The 19,183-nt window shown below is 39.2% G+C and overlaps 1 protein-coding gene across 1 annotated transcript; it reads left to right on the top strand.

Moving 5' to 3' along the window:
- Positions 1-796: 796 nt before the first annotated feature.
- On the top strand, positions 797-15,171 carry LOC129362918 (ceramide kinase-like). The gene is made up of 13 exons (XM_055034739.1): positions 797-1,156; positions 2,243-2,383; positions 3,927-4,049; positions 4,205-4,330; positions 4,415-4,481; positions 5,482-5,627; positions 6,713-6,787; positions 7,525-7,677; positions 7,758-7,863; positions 9,630-9,709; positions 10,424-10,629; positions 10,725-10,945; positions 11,042-15,171. The coding sequence occupies exons 1-13, from the start codon at positions 1,021-1,023 to the stop codon at positions 11,112-11,114; spliced, it is 1,653 nt and encodes a 550-aa protein (XP_054890714.1). The 5' UTR covers positions 797-1,020; the 3' UTR covers positions 11,115-15,171.
- The last annotated feature ends 4,012 nt before the right edge of the window (positions 15,172-19,183 follow it).

The raw sequence follows: 19,183 nt of genomic DNA, 5'->3' as shown, positions 1-19,183 counted from the left end.
GTATCAGCCTAATATGAATTGATACGTTGTTACTGTGTTCTGATAAGCTTTGTTACCTCATCAGATTTTCTTACTGTATCGCATTTCGATAGCTATTGGTGCTATTCCGAAAGTTATCTGTACAGATAACTCCAGATTACTCCAGTGTGGTGCAATTGTAGAATAGAAGAAGGAGGAGATATGAGAAGGAGAAGGAGATATGAGAACACAGGGTGGAATGAGGAACTACTCAAGTAGATGAAAGGAACCGGCAAGTAGTGGGTGACAACGAAGTGCTTAGATACTGGGAAGCTTGAATACTCATCAAAAGACCACCTTTATTGATCAATGACAATTTATACAGCTGACTAAATACTTTCTGATATGTTGTGAAAAGTGGAATCAGTAGTCTAACTACTATGGACATGAAAGTACTACAGATCTAGCCAGCTATTAACATCCTTAGGTGTCTAAACACGTCAGGATGCTTAGAATGCTTTTATATATTGATTTGATTTTATAAAGTTTAAAACATGAGTATAAAAAAAAGCTAAATAGGCAAAAAGATGTAGCTTCATTTCTGAAAGAGAAAGATAAAAGTTGTTTTCTTCCACTCATTAATATGGCACCAATATCAGTCTTTAAATGATAAATATTAAGTAATTTTCTTCTAGTCAAAATAAAAAAAATTTGTCCACTGTCCAGGATCCAAGGACATTTTTCAGCTAACCAACCTCATATTTTTTTAGTGTCGTGAACAACAGTCTGATGGGTTACAATTTTTGGAGCACTTGAACGCAACCCCAAGCTCCTCCCACATCCGGTGGAAAACCGCTATCTATCAGTAGAAGAAAGAAAAAGAACAACAACCGAAGCAGGAATGCGCCTCTCGGAACCAGGTAGCTGCTCCTGAAAAAGCAGCATATCTTCGAGATTTCAACCGTGTCTGAAAGACGAAAAAGACAAAATGATCGGGAGGACGTGATCGGGAAGGGACTGCTGCTGCTTCTTCAGCCGGCTGAAGGAACGAGCTAGACTCCCATGGATAGGCCCGGCAGGCTGCTTCTGCTCTCCGAACTCTGCGTCAGGACCGTGGCGTACGATGTGAGCCTGAGCCGGTCACTGCTGACATGGAAAAGACGGGCCTCCAGTCCGGTGTACCGCCCATTCAGATCCAGTAAGAGCCTGTAGCATGTTTTCTAGTCTGTACGCTAATCTCTGCTGTTCTGTTTGCCTAACAGAGGGGATTCGTTGGGACGCACAGAGTTATTTGGAACTAAACAGAATATCCGCTTGCATAACGCAGCGGTCTGTTATCCAGCCTGTCGCAAAGTGCTGAGGGACTCAGAGGCAGCCAAACGGCAACGATACACACCAACACCAACACATACGAAACCCAAGAAACTCCAAGTTTGAATATTTTAGCTGCTGTTTTGCCCCTAAATATGATAGACGTGGAAACGTCCAACCAATGAACGTTGTCATGAACTTCCTTTAAACGTCCGAAGTGTAGCAAACACTTTATCACTAAACGTTTGCACGCAACGTTCATTAAACGTCAAGACGACACACATTACCGACATTATATATATAATTTTTTTTGCACTCTCGGCTCACTTGCATTTCTTGCTTTTGGGTCATAATAATGTCAGTTTGGTAGCATAAATGATTTTGTCACACTGTTGTCAGTCGTATGCTGACAACATGCTAACCAACGTGAAAGCAGTGAGATGAATGAAGGTAACCATGGCAACCAGTGAGCGTTTGAAGTCAGCCCGGCTCCTTCTCCAGTCAAGCTGCACGCGCATCTACTGCGTTTACCAGCGAATAATCCCTCTGTTTACATGAGGCTGTCATTCACGTTTGGCCAATGGAGCAAGAGAGAGAATTTCATACCCAAATGGATGGATCTTCAAAGAAAAACCTCTTCTGATTGGTGGATGGAAACACAGATGTGATGTGATGGGGCAGGGAGGGAGAGGTTTCCTAGCGACAGTTTGCGGATGTGACTTCCTATTTTGCACCTTACAAGGTTTTGGACCCTCACTTTACAAATCCTGCTCAGCATGGACAGCAGCTAATTGTAAAAGTGTCTTTGCCTCCTTCAAACGTCCTCACATGGACACATGTAACAAACATTTTAGTAAAACCTAAAAGATGTTTTTTACTTGATGAAGATATTTAGCTCGACTTTATCATGTATTGATTTTGAAACCTTGTATGTTTGTGTGCTGTTTGTGTGCTGTTTGTGTGCTGTTTGCAGGCGTGAATCGCATTGTGCCCGTGTCAGAGATCATCTCAGTCAGAGAGGAACAACGAATGAATGGCAGTGATCAAAAAGATGACAGCAGCTGGAAGAAGATCAAAGGTGGAGATGGATCGGATGGCAGGCAGGCCTTCACAGGTAATCTGACCTTCACTGGTAAACTGACCCATCATGAGGCAGATCTTTGCTGGAAAGTTATTGAGGGTAAGTCATTGTGTGAGCCGGCATTATAGTAAAGACTTCAGTTTGGAGTTCAGAAAACTTTTTTTTTTGTCCCTTCTATTTTTTTTTACAGTGTTGTAGCATCTCCTCCCCTTTGAATGGAGGGATCATCCGTTATTTTGCGGGGGGTTTTCTGAGGCCCGAGAAGTACAACAGTCCAAACCCACTAGGACCCAGTATGCTCTGGTTGTAAAAGCAGTTATGCTCCAACATGAGCACTTTTTGTTTTTCATTCGGTGGCTCTTCCATGATCCAGCTGTTGCTCCTCTCAGGTTGACCCTTGGGCAGCTTGTGACTGGTCACACCCGGGCTCAAGTCCTTGAAGCAGTCCCTGCACAGTTCATGGGGATGCTTGCCCATTTGCTTGGTTTATATTTATTATTTTTTACTTGATAAAGTGCTTATTTATTTTTGAAGTCCATGTCTTCCTGTCTTGTGTTACAGCTCGTAACAAAGTGGGGGCTTGTCACTTGAATCTAGTTTGTGTTTGGTTATGTTTAGCTATATGTTATATGTTAGGCGTTATTTTCTTCTGTCTTTTGTTTAAATGTTTCAGCGGGAACTTGTTTAACATACTTGTGAGAGGGAAACACCCTTTGACGATGTCAACTTAGCATTTTGTTGGATTTCCTCTGCTTGAGGAGATTTTGGTTTCAGGGTGTTTCCTTTTGTTTGATGTATTTTGTTTTGAGACATGACTTGAATTAGTTTTTTTGTGAGGCTTGTGGTTTTGAAATTTTTACCACCTCATGACACATAGATAGACGGAAGTCTGGACAGAGCAAATGAGCTGGATACATTGTATTTAACTCAGGAAGCTCATCTTCCTCCTCATCTGAACCCACCCAAACAGACATCCCACCCTCCTTTGACCCACACCTGTCTGGTTAAACCTCAGTTGTTTTATCTTCTACCTCAGACATGGACTTTTCCCCTTCCACAAGCTTGCCCTAAACAAGCTCGGGAGATGCTGCTGCTTCCTTTGCCTCCCTCTCCCACATGTCTGTATCTAGAAGTCAGGTGAAGGGGCAAGTGGAAAGACTGAACCGGTACAAGGCTTTAGGTCCAGATGGTGTCAGCCCCAGAGTGCTGAAGTCCTATCAGAGCAGCTCTGTGGGATTTTGTGATACTGAAGAACTGAGTGTCTAACCAGGAGGTCAGCAACACAGGAAACTGTACCCTCCCCATTCCTTTTCACTCTCTACATGTGCTATACAAATAAACTTGATTGAGTGATATGTAGTGCAACTTACACAAAATGGTGATTATCATATTATTAAATATAATATTTATATAATGATATATATATAATTATATGGTATTTTATAATGATCTCATTATATAATAAGTGTTGTAAACAAATGCTTTTGTTTGTTTTTTGTAAGTAAAAAGCAAACAAAAAAAAAACTTGCCAAAAATCAACAACTAAAATGGACTTGGGGCTTCTGCTCTATTTCAGTGTTGTACGTGAAGAGATCTCGTCAGCACCACTGGCGCTGTGCTGAAGTTACCTTCACATGTCCAGACGAGGTACTCTGCCAGAACTGGGTCAGGAGTATCAGAGAGCAGCTGGCCAGCATCTGTACGACTTAGCACCTACACACACACACACACACACACACACACACACACACACACACACACACACACACACACACACACACACACACACACACACAAATATACACGCACAGAAACTGGAAAACAGTTGTGACAAAGAATTGTTGCTTGTTACAGCCACCAGACCCAGAAATTTGCTGGTCTACATCAACCCATATGGTGGGAAGCGTCAAGGCAAACGCATCTATGAGCAGAAGGTGGCGCCACTGTTTGCTCAAGCTGGGATCTCTACACATGTCATTGGTAGGTCCTGCACCCAGTAGCTAAGACTAACATCAGTTCATGATGACCTTCTGTTTGAGTATGTTTCTCTGTATGTTGCTATAGTCACTGACCATGCCAATCATGCAATGGATCATCTGAAGACGGACGCTGAGCTCAGCAAGGTTGATGGGTGAGTTGGCGGTTCTGAAACTGCAGGGGGGCTGCTATTGATCCAACAAAGCACCATTATTATTTCCTGTTGATCAGGTGGTTTCCCAACTTGATCTAAATTACTAGATTAATGAAAAATTACCCTTTCTTATTATTTATAGTTATTAATAGCCAAATCAGACTTATTATAACACAACATATTTATGGTGGCTTGTGGGAGAGGTTGATATGAACAGCTTGTTCTACGCATGTATCGAAATAATACACTTAAAACACATATTTTGATATTCAGTGAGGGGCATTGCTAAAGGCAACGTACATATTCCCTATGTGAGAATGATATAACTCACAACACTCTTCCAGCTGTAGCCAGATTCATATGAGCCTCATTGTGTTTCCACCCTGCAGGAAGATAAGGATGAAACTCCTCTACATTCAAGGTTGGGTCATCCCAACTAAGAGATGCACTAATTTCATCAAACTGAAATCAGTGCATCATTTATTTCTATCATAAATTTTTTACTGTTTTTACTTTTAGCAGTTTGTTAGTTTTAGCACTCTTTTTATTTTATCAGTAGTTTAGTCGAGTATTACAAACTTGGTGAGTTTGTTGATTCAAGTATTTAACTGTAAGGTTGATTTATTTTTGTTATTAAACTCTTGTATATCAGAGGGAAGTTGTTTGTATTTATTTCATACATGTGTGGTTCCTTGCTGTACAAAGACCACCAATTCTGAACTTATGCCTTCATCTTATCTACCTAAGTCTTATCAGGTAAGTATTTCTAGTCAGTATTTGCTACTCAACTGTTTGGCTGTTATTTTCTTCAAGATCAGGCAGTTCCCGAACTTTTTCATATTGATCTAAATTTTTATTTTAAGCATTAATTGCCTTAAACTGTCATTTATAGTTATTAATAGTCAAATAAGCCTTACACAACAGTTAAATTTTTTTTTAATTTTTTTTTAAATTTTTTTTAAAAATTTTTTTACCACTATCTCCCTTTTCCAAATCTCAGTGTGGTGTGTGTGGGAGGAGATGGCATGTTCAGTGAGATCATGCATGGTCTGGTGTGGAGGACACAAATCGACAATGGTGTAGATCCAAATTGTCCTGATGAAGACCTTTCTCCCTGCTCACTTCGCATTGGAATCATCCCTGCAGGTAAAGTTTTCCTTTACTCTGTAACTGAGCTTCATTGGAAATATCTATTAACATTTGATACAATTGGGATGAGAAACACACGTTTAGTGAGATGCCTTAGTTATCGACTCTGATTTCTCCTTATAACTATCAATCAATTTTATCTGATTGATAATTTTAAGTTTGTTTCAGCAACAAAGCAGTCCAAAATGCTTCACATTGTGAAAACATAAAAAATCAGCAATTGCAACATTGCATTTTTCCGGATGCCGTCAAAACGTTGGTTAGTGTTTAATTTATAAAGGTACAAAGGCAACACTAAGCAGAGGGGGGATTTACTCTAGATTTAAAGAAACTCAGTGTTTCGGCTGTTTTGCAGTTTTCAGGAAGTTGGTTTCAGATATGTGGTGAATAGAAGCTGAATGCCGCTTCTCCATGTTTGGTTCTGGTTGTGGGGATGCAGAGAAGAGCCAGAACCAGAAGATCTAAGAGGTCTGGAAGGTTGATATAACAGCAGATCTTTAATATATTGTGGTGTTAAACCATTCAGTGATTTATAAACTAACAGAAGTATTTTAAAGTGTATTCTCTGAGATACAGGGAGCCAATGGATGGACTGTAGAACTGGCTGGATGTGCTTGTTTTATGGGGCGTTCACACCAAACGCGATACACACCATTTTTTGAGCATGAGTTTTGCCAGTTTATGTGGAACGTTGGATGGGTTCAATGCGTCAAGCGCTTGAAACATACCAAACGGTTCAACTCATGCCGCGGTAGACCCTCGAAATGCAACGCAATGGGCCTGCGACACGCCTCCACATAGACTTTAAATATAAACCAGATGCGTCTGATGCTCAAAATGCGTTTGGTGTCAATGCACCATTAGAGACAATTTGACTTCACATTCAACTTACATTCACTTCTAGATGAATGTAAGTTGACTGCACATGCTCTTCTCTCACGTCCATATTATTCAGCTTTTGTGCCATTTATACTCAGTGATGACTGTCTGAACAGTGCACGTGACCATCACCTCAGTCTCAGTAGAGCTTTCTGCTCTGTTGTTTGGTAGCTGCTGTCTCATTACTGTTTTGTTGGTTTCAGGTTCAACAGACTGTATCTGCTTTGCCACAGTTGGAACCAATGACCCAGTCACCTCTGCACTCCACATCATTGTGGGTGAGTCCCAAAGTCTCCTTCTAAACAAGCCAACCAATCCCCTGGTACTCCATCATGATTGCGACTAAAATCAAAGTTCTTTATTTATTGGCTAGCATTGCCTCCCATACAATGCTATGGCAGGCACCTATTGTTTTACACCTCAAAATAACTGCCGCTTCCTACTACCGTTAATGCGGCTTGTACCACTGCGTGCCGCTCCAGTGATTTTGGAGTCAGGAATTTTATTTGTGTCGAGGCTTGTGTCTGGTTTTATATCACAAATTTTTGTAAAGCCTTGAATTTCCATAATGCCCAGTTTTATTAAAACCTGGGTTTGGATAGTGACCTAGGTTAGTACCAGCCGGGTGTGGGTCGGCATAAAGGGTGAGCCGGGCATAGCTTGGCCTTCCTGCCAATGCCAACATGAAAGCCCTCCATGCAACCATCTATCTTTCCTCAGGCCTCCATGTTTGTGTGGAGGTTGAAGTAATCCAGCTGCTTCAGCATAGCACAGTGTTGTTATGGCATAAAATTAAACTGCAAGATACAGACAACTTGTTAATTTATCCAAATAAATCATCATTACACCTCACAGTTTTGCACTTTTTTGTGACTGCCTTTCACATAACAGTTTCTTCTTTGACACGTGTAAACATTTTCAACCTGCAGTAAATAATGTGAGGTACTGTATGTTTGCCGTATATGTATGTTGTACCACAGCTTCAACTGAATTGAATCTTGATGTGTGTGTTCAGGAGACTCTCAGCCAATGGATGTCTGTTCAGTTCACCACCACAACATGTTCCTGCGATACTCCGTCTCTCTGCTGGGATATGGTTTCTATGGCGACATGCTAACTGACAGCGAGAGGAAAAGATGGATGGGCCCGGCCAGATACGACATCTCAGGTAGGAGCGTGTTTGAACACAAAACGGTGTTCTGCGTTTGTTCTTTCTCTCGTTTTGACTTGCTCTTCTGGATGGTGCAGGGGTGAAAATGTTCCTGACTCATCATTACTATGAGGGAACGGTGTCCTACCTGCCTGCCAGAGGCATCATTGGAACTCCACGAGATGCAGGCAGATGTCGATATGGGTGAGAGAATTATAAAACAGAAATACTTATAGTTGTGTTTACGGTATGAATGTAGTTTTGAAACAGCTCTGGATGGTTAAAATTGTTTTCAGTGATGTCCCTTGGTCCTGCCCTGTAGTACTCACAAAAGTATTTTTATACCTGAAATTACCTTTTCAGGTATGACAAATGAAGTACTTCAGAATATTTCAGGAATAAAAATACTTTTGTGTGTACAACTATTAATTCTGTAGACAAGTGAGTTTGAAATGAGGAAGTAACCTCTAGAACCAACTATGGTGACTATAATTACTATTGGATTGACATTACTCATTGTTGGGCATCTGTGTTCAGACATGAATTTTTGTAAACTGTCTGCTTTTGAGACAAGAAGAGTCACCGCCTGCTGCTCTGTCATGGTAAGAATCTAGGCTACAATTAAAATCACCACAATAGAGAGAAACAAACGCTGTTGATATTAGGACCAGACAAGCTAATAAAAATTAAGTGGTTTTTAGTAAGCTTTTGATGATGAGTAATCTGAAAGATGTTTTTTTTAATACACACAAATAAAGATTTGTAAATAAGTATTTTCCTTTTCCTTAGCTGAGCAATTTCACTCACAGTGAATAAAGACGCCTTTGAGTGATGTTGCTTGAGCCTGGATCAATGACTCCCTGACCAAACAGACTACAGTTTGTGAGAATGAAGGACTGTGTGTGCTGCAATACGTACAGTAAAGATGCGAGTGTCACGGCAAACAATTTTTCTCGCCAATAAATACCTATATATATATATATATATATATCTATGCTCAATTACAAATCACTCTGTTGGAAGCTCCTATAAAAGACACTGAAATCAGAGACTTCAAAGTTTCTACTCTTGGGTCTCAAAAGTCCAGTTCATCAAAGCAATCACAATCATCACCATCAGAATCGTAACTCTGGTATTTCACTGAACTCTGTGGAAGCTGCTGCCGTAACAGCAGCAGCTGGAATTTGTTGTATGAATACAATTCTTCTCCGCCATGTTTAAAGATCTATGCAAATGTCAGTGGTCACTTCAATACCCACTGTTGAATAGAAACAAATCTATAGCAAATCTATAGCAAATCTATAGCATAGGATGAGGTCATGTACCACTGACCTCATCCTTGTCAGTTTCAGAAATGTCCAGACTGAAACACTCCCACATTTTCCAGTTTAGTAACTAGAGTGCAAACATTTTTATGAACACTGTAAATGTATATACTTGTTACTTTCTAATAAATAAATTATGTACCCAATAAGCCACATGAACGCATAGATAGTTTTATCATTAAGAGCGACCATTAACAAAACTTTTGATCTTGTGCCGTGGTTCTATTTTTAGCACTTTTATCATTACTTCTGTTTAAAAAAAGATAATTGAATTTGAAATAATTACATTTAAAAAAAAAATAGCATCTTACTTTGGGCCACATATGTAAACCTGTTAGAGGTGAACTGTGTACAGCCTTTAATTCAGATTAGATTAACAGGTTTGCCTGATCAGATCATAGTTCAAGAGATTCATATTGAATAAGAATCTGAGCATCTATAAGCTTGAAAAGTCTCTGTGGGCTATTGGACCTGATAGATTTCCAAATGTTGGGATTAAGCTAAAAAAAAAAAAGATTACCGAGCACCAATGAAACTGATGAACAGTTCTGGATCATCAGTGAAGAGGTTGCATTCAATTAGCTCAGGGGATTTGAATGTGTAATGCAGTGAATTAATCCAGTTTTTGTGTCTTTAACTCTGCAGTTGTGCAGTTTGTCAGCACAATGGACAGATACAGTCAGAGAGAGCTGAGAGGTATAAGACGAATCAAGACTCAGAATGCGGTAAGTCCTGCAGACGGCCACTAGGAGTCAACAATCAACCCTGAGTCAGTCCAGTCACATTTCGATAGGCATCATCTACTTACCAAGTCCAATATAAAAACATGAGTGTGCAACATTTACATTTTTCTGATTGCTTTATTATAATTTTGTAGTTCATTATTGCAACCCAGAGAAGAAATTGGAACGAACTTAAAATCCAAAGAAATTCTTTCAGAACAGGAACACTTTTATCATTACTTAGAAACTGTGGAGTACTCATTACTTTTACAAATTTAGAGTATACTTAGAAAGTCCAAAGATTACTTACTTACACTTACTTAGCAATCCAGAACAGCGATTGGAACAAACTTAGAATCCCGAAAAACTACCTTAGTGACTACTTTTTAGAGTCCTATTCTTCCAACCCTGAAAAGGAATTAGACTAGAGGATACTTACTTATACTTATCTACCAACCCTGAATATGAGTATCTGGTTTATCTTCTTTTGCTCTTTCTTTTGATTTGTTATTTTGTTTGTATTTCCTAGTAATTCATGTAAAGCACTTTGAATTGTCTTGTTGCTGAAAATGTGCTACATAAATAAAATTGCCTCACCTTACCTTATCCCACCTTACCTAGTGGTATTATCAAACAGTGAAACATAGAGAACATTCTGTGAACACTGGGAACGTTGTTTCAGTGGGTCACATGCCTGTTTGGGGGTTTGTGTTTCAGCGGATGACGGAGAGTGGAAGACGATCCGAGGAAAGTTCTTGGCTATAAACGCTGCCAGTATGAGCTGTGCCTGTCCTCGCAGCCCCAAAGGACTCTCCCCTGCTGCTCACTTGGCTGATGGTACCACTGACCTCATCCTTGTCAGAAAATGTTCGCGCTTCAATTTCCTCAGACACCTCCTGCGACACACCAACAAAGATGACCAGGTGCATGTCAACAATAAATTCAGTATTTAGTTTTTTTCCTCTATCTTTCTGAATCATCAACACCGAGCTGTTCTTCTTCTCTCGCCCTCTTTCAGTTCGACCTGGGCTTTGTAGAGGTCCACCGGGTGGTGGGTTTCCGCTTCACCCCACGCTACTGCCAGAGCGACTCAGATCTGGAACTGGACCTGCTTGAGAACGGCAAAAGGCAGATCTTCAGCCACATTTGCAGAGATCACCCTGCTTGTGGATGCACACGCACTAATAGCACCTGGAACTGCGATGGTGAGGTCCTGACCCACACAGACATCGATGTCAGGTACAGCTGCTCTCCCAACCGAATGTCTTAAATACTCAGAATGCATAATTATAAAAACTCCCTCCTGTGTTTGTTTTCTTTTTCTTTATTCGTCAGAGTGCACTGCCGGTTAATCAAGTTGTTTGCACGAGGGATTGAAGAGCCTCAGGTGTTTGTGGACCCTGTGTAATGTAAACCTTTCTCATTCCCATCAAAATGTCTACGGAAACTGGAGCTGTTTCCAGCTGCTGATATTAGCTGAACTTAATAGGCTAGATGGGGGAAACAGACAAAGCATTATGCAAAAACATCATTTTTTTCCTTGTGTTAATGTATGAACATAGGCACATAAAACAAAAGCTCTGAGCGCTAATGTCCAAAGGAATTGTGAAAATGTACGGACCATCTAGCAAGCTCCTCTGTTGGTTCTCTCAGTTGTCATCTGCAAGTTAAGAGTAAGCTCTCATCACAGAAAACTTTAAAATAATCTCTATGATCAACTATCTGTGTTATGTTGGTGGACACAGTCAGTCAATTATGAGGTCAAAGTTCAACACCAAAAAGGCCAACATCCGCCTTCATCGTAACAGAACTGCACACCAATGCAGTTTTGTGCACAAGGCAAGACGCACCAATCAGCTTGGAGAATGTACTGTACAATAAATATCTCCTGCCTTGTGATGTGTAGTCCCACCAGCTAGCAGGCCATTTGCTGTCATGACAACAGTTGTTCCTGCATCAAAAACGCTGTAAAAAGCAGAGCGTAGAGAACCGTCCCGTCAGGCTGATCTTCTGTTCGATGCACTGAAGAGCTTGACATCTTTCTCTTGTCTGCACTTGAAATGTCTGGACCTCACAGATAAGCATACAATCATACTCGTTTTAGCTGAGCCTCAGAGTCTCCCTCTGCTCACGGTTATGCAGTTTTTTCTAGAGCCTGAAAGGGAGCAATGATGTGCTGGTTTATATGTTGTCCACTTGGAAGAAAAGAAAGGAAAAAGAACAGAAAGAATAAAGGGATTTCCCACCAGAGTAGTGATGTAGTGCTCGTATACCTGTGGTCTCTAACGGATCACTTGTCCATACTGATATCAGAGTGGGATTCCATTGCTTATGTAAGCATGCATCTTGACTGGACTTCTGCCAGAGTCTTGCTGGAATTAGAAAGAGGCTGTTCTTGGTGAAATCCTTGAGCCCTCTGGTAAAAAAAAACCTTGTACAATCTCTCATTTGTTTTTACATACCCACTTCTCACCTTTTGACCATTTGACAACTTATAACAGACTGATGACCAGGCTTCAGAAGACATCATAACTGACCAAATGACTTGTTTTCTTGTTTTTCTTCTTGAGAATCATTCAGAAAGGACCTCTGTTCCTCACTGTAGGATCCTGTGCTTTCACATCCAAAATCAGTTCTTGATATGTCTTGCTGTGGTGCCCTTGTTGCTGTTTTATTCTTGTTTTTTTTATCATGTCATATGTTATCCATTCACACAGCTAAAAAATGTTTAGCTGTGTTAAACAGCTTAACATTTTTTAACACAGCTAAAAAATGTTTAGCTGTGTTAATGGATAAAATTTTACTAAAATGTTACTAAAACTTTTTTTTTTCCAAAACTTTCTAATCACCCTTATTCTGAAAATTAAAAAAAACTTCCAGCATTTCCAGATCCAGCTTGTTACATACAGACAGAGCTTAAAACCTCCAAACGATAATACAGAGTAACTTTCTCTACACGGCTCAGTTTTCCTGTTATCTGCTCTCACTCTCTTGCAACTTAAAGGAGCAACAGACATGTCTTAGAAAACCACTTTGTTTTAAATACGCTCTCTTACATTGCTCACTGAAGCTGCAGCCTGGAAATGCTTGTGGAGCGTGCATACGCTTACTTGATAAACATCAGATTTTGCAGTTTCTAATAAAAAGCCAAGAAACGGCTAATTCCAGAGAACACTGATCTCAGTAGCACTTTTGCAGCAGAATAATCAGCAACTTATGACCCATGTTTAAAAAGCAAAACAGGATTTTGATAAAACTCTGTATCATGAAGCACATGGTCATACTTTGTTAAGTCTTTAAACATACTTAAAATGAGCCTTTAGATGTTTGAAGGGTCTCAGGCACCAGCCAATCGTTCTTCCTAAGTCACAAGACTAGAAGTAGACAACATGTTCTAAACCAAATATGCAAAATGCAAGTTTTCTGGTCTGTTTCTGTAGCATTGCTTCAAATAGTTTTATTTTCCAAATGATCTCAAGCTTAATGGTGGCTTTGAAATTGTTCATAACAGTAATTGTTAGGAATCCTTTTGTTTTCAGTCCTTTAACTTTTGTTCAAGGACGATCACTTTTACTTTGGGTAAAAGTGGTCGTAAACCACAGGTGTACACGCTGTTCAGACTAGACATAGTCTAAAGAAATTTAATTTGGAGAAAATATGCGACTTTCTGAACTTCATGCATCCATCCATTTTCCAACACGCTTATCCCTGTTGGGGTCATGGGTGAAGGCCTGGTGACCGTCTCTCACCCGTTGACCGGGCGAGACGTGAGGAGCACCCTGGATGGGTTGCCAGTCCATCACAGAGTTTCTCAACTCATCAACTACCGTTAGCATTTGCAGCATTTTTACAAACAGACACTTGGTTCTGATTTCCAATTGGAAATTGGAATCCCCTGAATGCTGGGATGCTAAAATTCTGAAGAACAAAATTTTTTAAATACAGACTTTTTAACGTTGGTTTTGCATAAAATGTTAATTTGTAGCCTTTGTAGCATGATTTACTTGGTTCTGTTTTGTTTTATTAGAATAATAAAATGCATTGCAAGTAGTGTTTACGAGACAGACTCATCTGTCTGTCCAGAGTTTGATATTCTGAGCTTTCAGATGACGCGACACTCAGCCTTACGTTGAGATAAATTAAGCTGGAAGCATGATGTAGCTTAGCACATCTGTAGACACTGCTGTTGCTGGGCCCATCAGTCTTTTTTGAAACCTCACGTTACACTATTCAGTATCTTTAAGTTTGTCTTTTTTCAACAAGAAAATGTCATGCTTGTGTCGGCTTCAAGTATCCAGCATTCAGAGGTGAGTAAAGTGTCTGCAGTGTCTCTAGAGATTAGATAATATTACGTAATGGATTATTTTATTTGATTCTGTAGCAATGCTTCACATGGCCTATATACATGACTTGTGAAAGCTGTGGGGCTCAACTGATAGATTTTTGTAGACATTCCCAAAACAAAACAAGGTGTGAAAGTCAAACTACACTGTGTTCATGCTGTGTATGCTGCAGTGTTAGATATAGTAAGACAATGCTGGAACATTGTTTTCTCATGACATCGCGTCTTTCTGAAACCAAAGGCAGATGTGGAGTACTGTGACAGGAAACTGAGGAGTACCGCTGGACTGTTTGTCTGTCTGTCTGTTCGTTGGTCAGCATTTCTATTTCCTTTGTGCATATGTGGAGCTGGACTCTCAGCAAATATAATAGCAAACAGCAGCAGGTCTTTTTGATTAAGATCACTAACCAATCAGATCTCAGTTTTATTTAGAATCGATCTGTTTTTCACTCTTTCTGACACTTCTCAAATAATCATAAACAGTTTTGGAGGATGACCTTTTTTTAAGTTGAGTATTTATTTCAAATGTGGCATGTTGGAAATAATTTATTTCCTGTTCCGTGATTAATAGGTAAGAAATATTTTAGCAGTCAAATCCTTCTAATTGCTACACAACTTTTTGAAATATTTTTCATGGTGTATTGATTTCTACAAGTCTCGGAAGCTTCAGCGTTGGAAGGTTTCCTTTCCAACACCCTAATCTTCCCCTTCCTCCACTGATTCTCTCAGACTTACAGGTGACTGTCTGCGGTACTTTGAAACATTAGTGTTGCTGGATACAAGCAAGCTTCAATATTTTTGATGAACTCAAAGGTCATGTAGATTTCACTTCAGATATTGAATTCATCTGTCATACTTATTATGTTCTGCTGTGTATTTTTTCAACAGACGTGCAGAAAAACCATCTTTTATTTCTGATTCTTGCTAAGTTCAAACTGATTATTATTTACTTTATTTTACTGAAGAGATTAGGATTTCTAAACGTAGCCTAAAGCCTCTGTTCTTCCTACAATTTTGTGATTTTCCGAACGAGAAAATGTGTTGGATGGAGCAACTATATTCAGTGTGCACAAATCTTCTCTGCTGTAGTCGCTGTCATCAGAAATAAACTCTGTTCAGCTCATCCTGTGGTGTTCTGTAATTCTTGTACATGTAATTCTGACAAGTCCAAAGTCAACATTTTTATTTCAAAATACCAGTGAGTGACATATTTCATCATAAGTGTATAAAGTATAAAGTGCTTTGCTCGTCGAAAGCTCCTGCATCATAATAGCCTATGCCATTTCTTGCCAAGTGAAAACAAACATCAAAAGATTAATTATGCACAAAAAAGTCATTCTTTGGCAAAAAAAAAAAAAAAAGATTCGGGCCATTATTTTAGGAAGGTGACAATATGATGGTGCTGAGTAGTTCTACACGGTGGCACTACAATCCATTTTGTCCTTATTTCCAATCTGTGATGTTGCTCTTGATGAAATAAAGTTGCTTCACCAGGCAAACGGATTCAAACGATGTTATTCTGCATGATAACGGCTATTTCTGTTTCAGTGAAATAAACCTGACGACCAAACTCAACTTCATCAAACACACAGGATTATATTATCACTGTTACGTTACACAGTAGAAGGACTAAGGCCTCCTACTGTGTGCTGTACACCACAGCACACCCTACCAGTAGTATTTTAAAATTCTGTTTTTTATGTTGATCTATATTTTGCACTGTTCTGCATTAAACGAACATATTAATGGTGTTAATGTTTGACACTACACACTAGTGTTAAGTAAATCAACATTGACGTGTTAAATTTTAATGACTGAAAGTGTTGATTCAACTGTATCACAAATAACACTTTCAAAAGTGTTATTTTTAAGTGTTAATTTGACTCAATGAGTCGAATTAACACTTAAAATTGTCTGTATTCAGTCCTGGAGATCCACCTCTGTGCCAGGCTTTCCATTCTGACTGAGGGAAAAAGGAAATGAAAGGTCTTTGTTCAGACAAGCGGGACACGCATCATACAAATGAAAAACATGTCAGCCTTCCTGACTCATTGCCAAATCATCACACTGAAGTTAGCAGGAATCATTTCCTGTTGCTTTTTTAGTAGCTTGCATAGGTTCAGCATCCAGGTAGCTGGTCTGCCTAGGAACACTGCGCAGCCGGTGAGAGGACCACAGACTCTACATCATCTTCTTGATTTTCATTGATGGTTGGGAAAAAATCTATATATATATACTGGGGGTTACTGCCCTTGGGGCAGTAACCCCCAAACTGGAGCAATGGCTACAACAGATCCCAGGAACAACATCAGACATCTCAGTCCAGAAATGTGCAGTCCTTGGCACAGCCAAGATACTGCAGGACCCTCAAGCTCCCAGGCCTCTGGTAGAGGATAAGAACCACCCGCGGGTCAGAAGGGAATTTTATATATATATATATATATATATATAATATATATATATATATATATATATATATATATATATATATATATATATAAAAATAAAGAGAACACTCAAACAACACAATATAACTCCAAGTAAATCAAACTTCTGTGAAATCAAACTGTTCACTTAGAAAGCAACACTGATTGACAATCAATATCACCTGCTGTTGTGCAAATGGAATAGACAACAGGTGGAAATTATTTTCATATTTATTTCATTCATTCAGATCTAGGATGTGTTATTTGAGTGTTCCCTTTATTTTTTTGAGCAGTGTACATACACTACCCCCCCCCCCCCCCCCCCCCCCCCCACACACACACACACACACACACACACACACACACACACACACACACACACACACACACACACACACACAACCCAGAGGAGATGGTCCAATTGACTGGGGAGAGGGAAGGTCTGGGCCTCCTTGCAACCTGACTCTATATAAAGTGGAAGTGGATGGGAGGGACGGATGGAAGGAAGGAAGAAAGGAAGGAATAGAAGGAATGCAACATAGGTTATTATAAAAGGAAAATGATATATGTTTGATAGTTGTGGAAACTTTTAGAATCTATGTAGAAAACCCTTTTTAGATCAAATGTAGGCACTGATTGTTGTGGAGATTTTAGTACTGTCAGTACATTGTGGGACAGCATTTAAAGTTCTCAGCTGATGAAATGAAGTCTTTTTGTTTGACATGATTGAAACAGTGAGTATTTTTGATAAAGTTTCTAGTGAAAATATCAGTATACTTTAAATAAAACAAAGCTAACTGGCAAGCAACTTTCCAGCCAGATATAGGAACTTGTTTTAAGTCAATAATTCCTTAATATTGATGGAAATGTACTTGTTCCTTTGGCAGATTGTTTCTCTTATAATATGGGAAAATTCTCTTGCTATATGTGTTTTATACATGCCTGTAAATAAAGCATCTGCTCAGTGCTTTTGTGATTTCTGAGTCATTTAGTGACATATGTGTATTATATGCATAGTTATTGTAACTAATCTTATTTGTTATGATTTGAGCTAGCAGATTAAATAGATATTAACCAGAAGGGTCCCAGAATTAAACCTTGTGGTACCCCGCATGTGACTTCTGTCCGCTCCAATGAGACGTTACCTGTTGACACAAAGTCCCTGTTCTGTAGTCAAGTGGTTTTCATGTGGATGTCATTGAACACAATGACAAGGACAGTCTTAGTCTTAGTATTGTGGTGAACATGGAAACTGGACTGAAAGATGTCAAAGCAGTTGGTCATTGTTAAGAAACAGCTTTTTACTGGAATGTTGAAGATTGGCCTGTAATTGTCCAGACCGTTCTTTGTTTTTAACCAGCGGTTTGATAACCTCTGTTATATGAGAGTTTGAACTTTTGGGTTACATGACTTCAATTAACATTTATTGAATCCAGTAAGGTTCATGAATACAAATGATACCAAATTAGTATGACTCAAAGTAGTTACGCAGTCCTGATATGATGAAGATGCTTGAACTGGAAAATGGACTATAAATACTAAGAGCACTGGCCAGCCCCAATCTGACTTCACAATAAAATATGAACAATCTGGATAAAAAACAAACACCAAAAGCAGAAAAAATGTGTCCTTGTTGTTATTTAATGACTTTTTTACTCATAATTTTAAAAATCCAACAAAAGGCAAAAACTTTAAAAAAAAATCTTCTATGCTCCAAATGTGCACCAGCAGAGACATGACTAGGTAAATAGTTCAAACCACGGTAATAAAAGAACATAAATGAGTGTTATTGGATCAATAGTGTGTTCTGACGTGTGGGTGATTTCATGTGAGCAAACAGCACCCATCTCTCTAAAGGTGATTAGACCTCATTAGGGAAGTAAGAGCCAGTAATTTCATTAAGATTTCAGGAAGTCAACAAAGCAACGCAGCTGGATATTTTGACCTCAAACTCAAAGTGTTGACATGGTAAACAATCACAACGGTAAAGTGCGAGTGAGCTCTGGCAGAAGGTCGATTCCTGACATGGTATAAAAGGCACGATGGGCCCAGACTGGCAGTGCACACGTCTCATCCAGGTTTAGAAGCAGAACGGATCCAGGTGAGTTTGATTTCTTTCATTACATGCATGTTTTATACTATTGGGCTGCATTTGTTACTCACAGGCTTTACTAAATAAAAGTTTGAATGTTGCAACAGGAAATATATAAAATCTTACTTTCACCTGAGTTGCGTTTCAAAAAGGAGGTAATGTTTCAATGCAAGCATGAGCCCAAAGTCTGCATGCAGAACCAATTTCAGCAAGATAGCCAGCCAGTCCAACAGTCATTCTTGAGAACATTTTGGTACAATTTCATTGTGGCATTTTCTATTAAAGTCACATTTCTATTGATCACAGCTGCCTTAGTTAATATTTTGTGAGGAACAAGAAGCCTAAGTCTAAGGAATAAACAATTTTTGCAAATATCTGAACTTTTTTCATTTACATGCTATTAAAGAGAAACAATGAGAAACAATTTGGTATTTTGTGCCTTTGAAAATGATTAAACCCCCCACCAGTCTAGTTCCAATTGACTTGTGAGGTTTTTTAAAAATGTTTTTTCCAGAATTTCTACTTGTGCACTTTAATTCTCAAGTCAATTCTTTCCTTCCACCTATATTTAAGATTTGAATACTAACTTACGGCTTCTGAAATCATAAATGTCAACT

The sequence above is a fragment of the Poeciliopsis prolifica genome, unplaced genomic scaffold, assembly GCF_027474105.1.
Source record: "Poeciliopsis prolifica strain line A6 unplaced genomic scaffold, Auburn_PproV2 SCAFFOLD001, whole genome shotgun sequence".
Lineage (NCBI taxonomy): Eukaryota > Metazoa > Chordata > Actinopteri > Cyprinodontiformes > Poeciliidae > Poeciliopsis > Poeciliopsis prolifica.
This window is presented reverse-complemented; position numbering and strand designations above follow the sequence as displayed.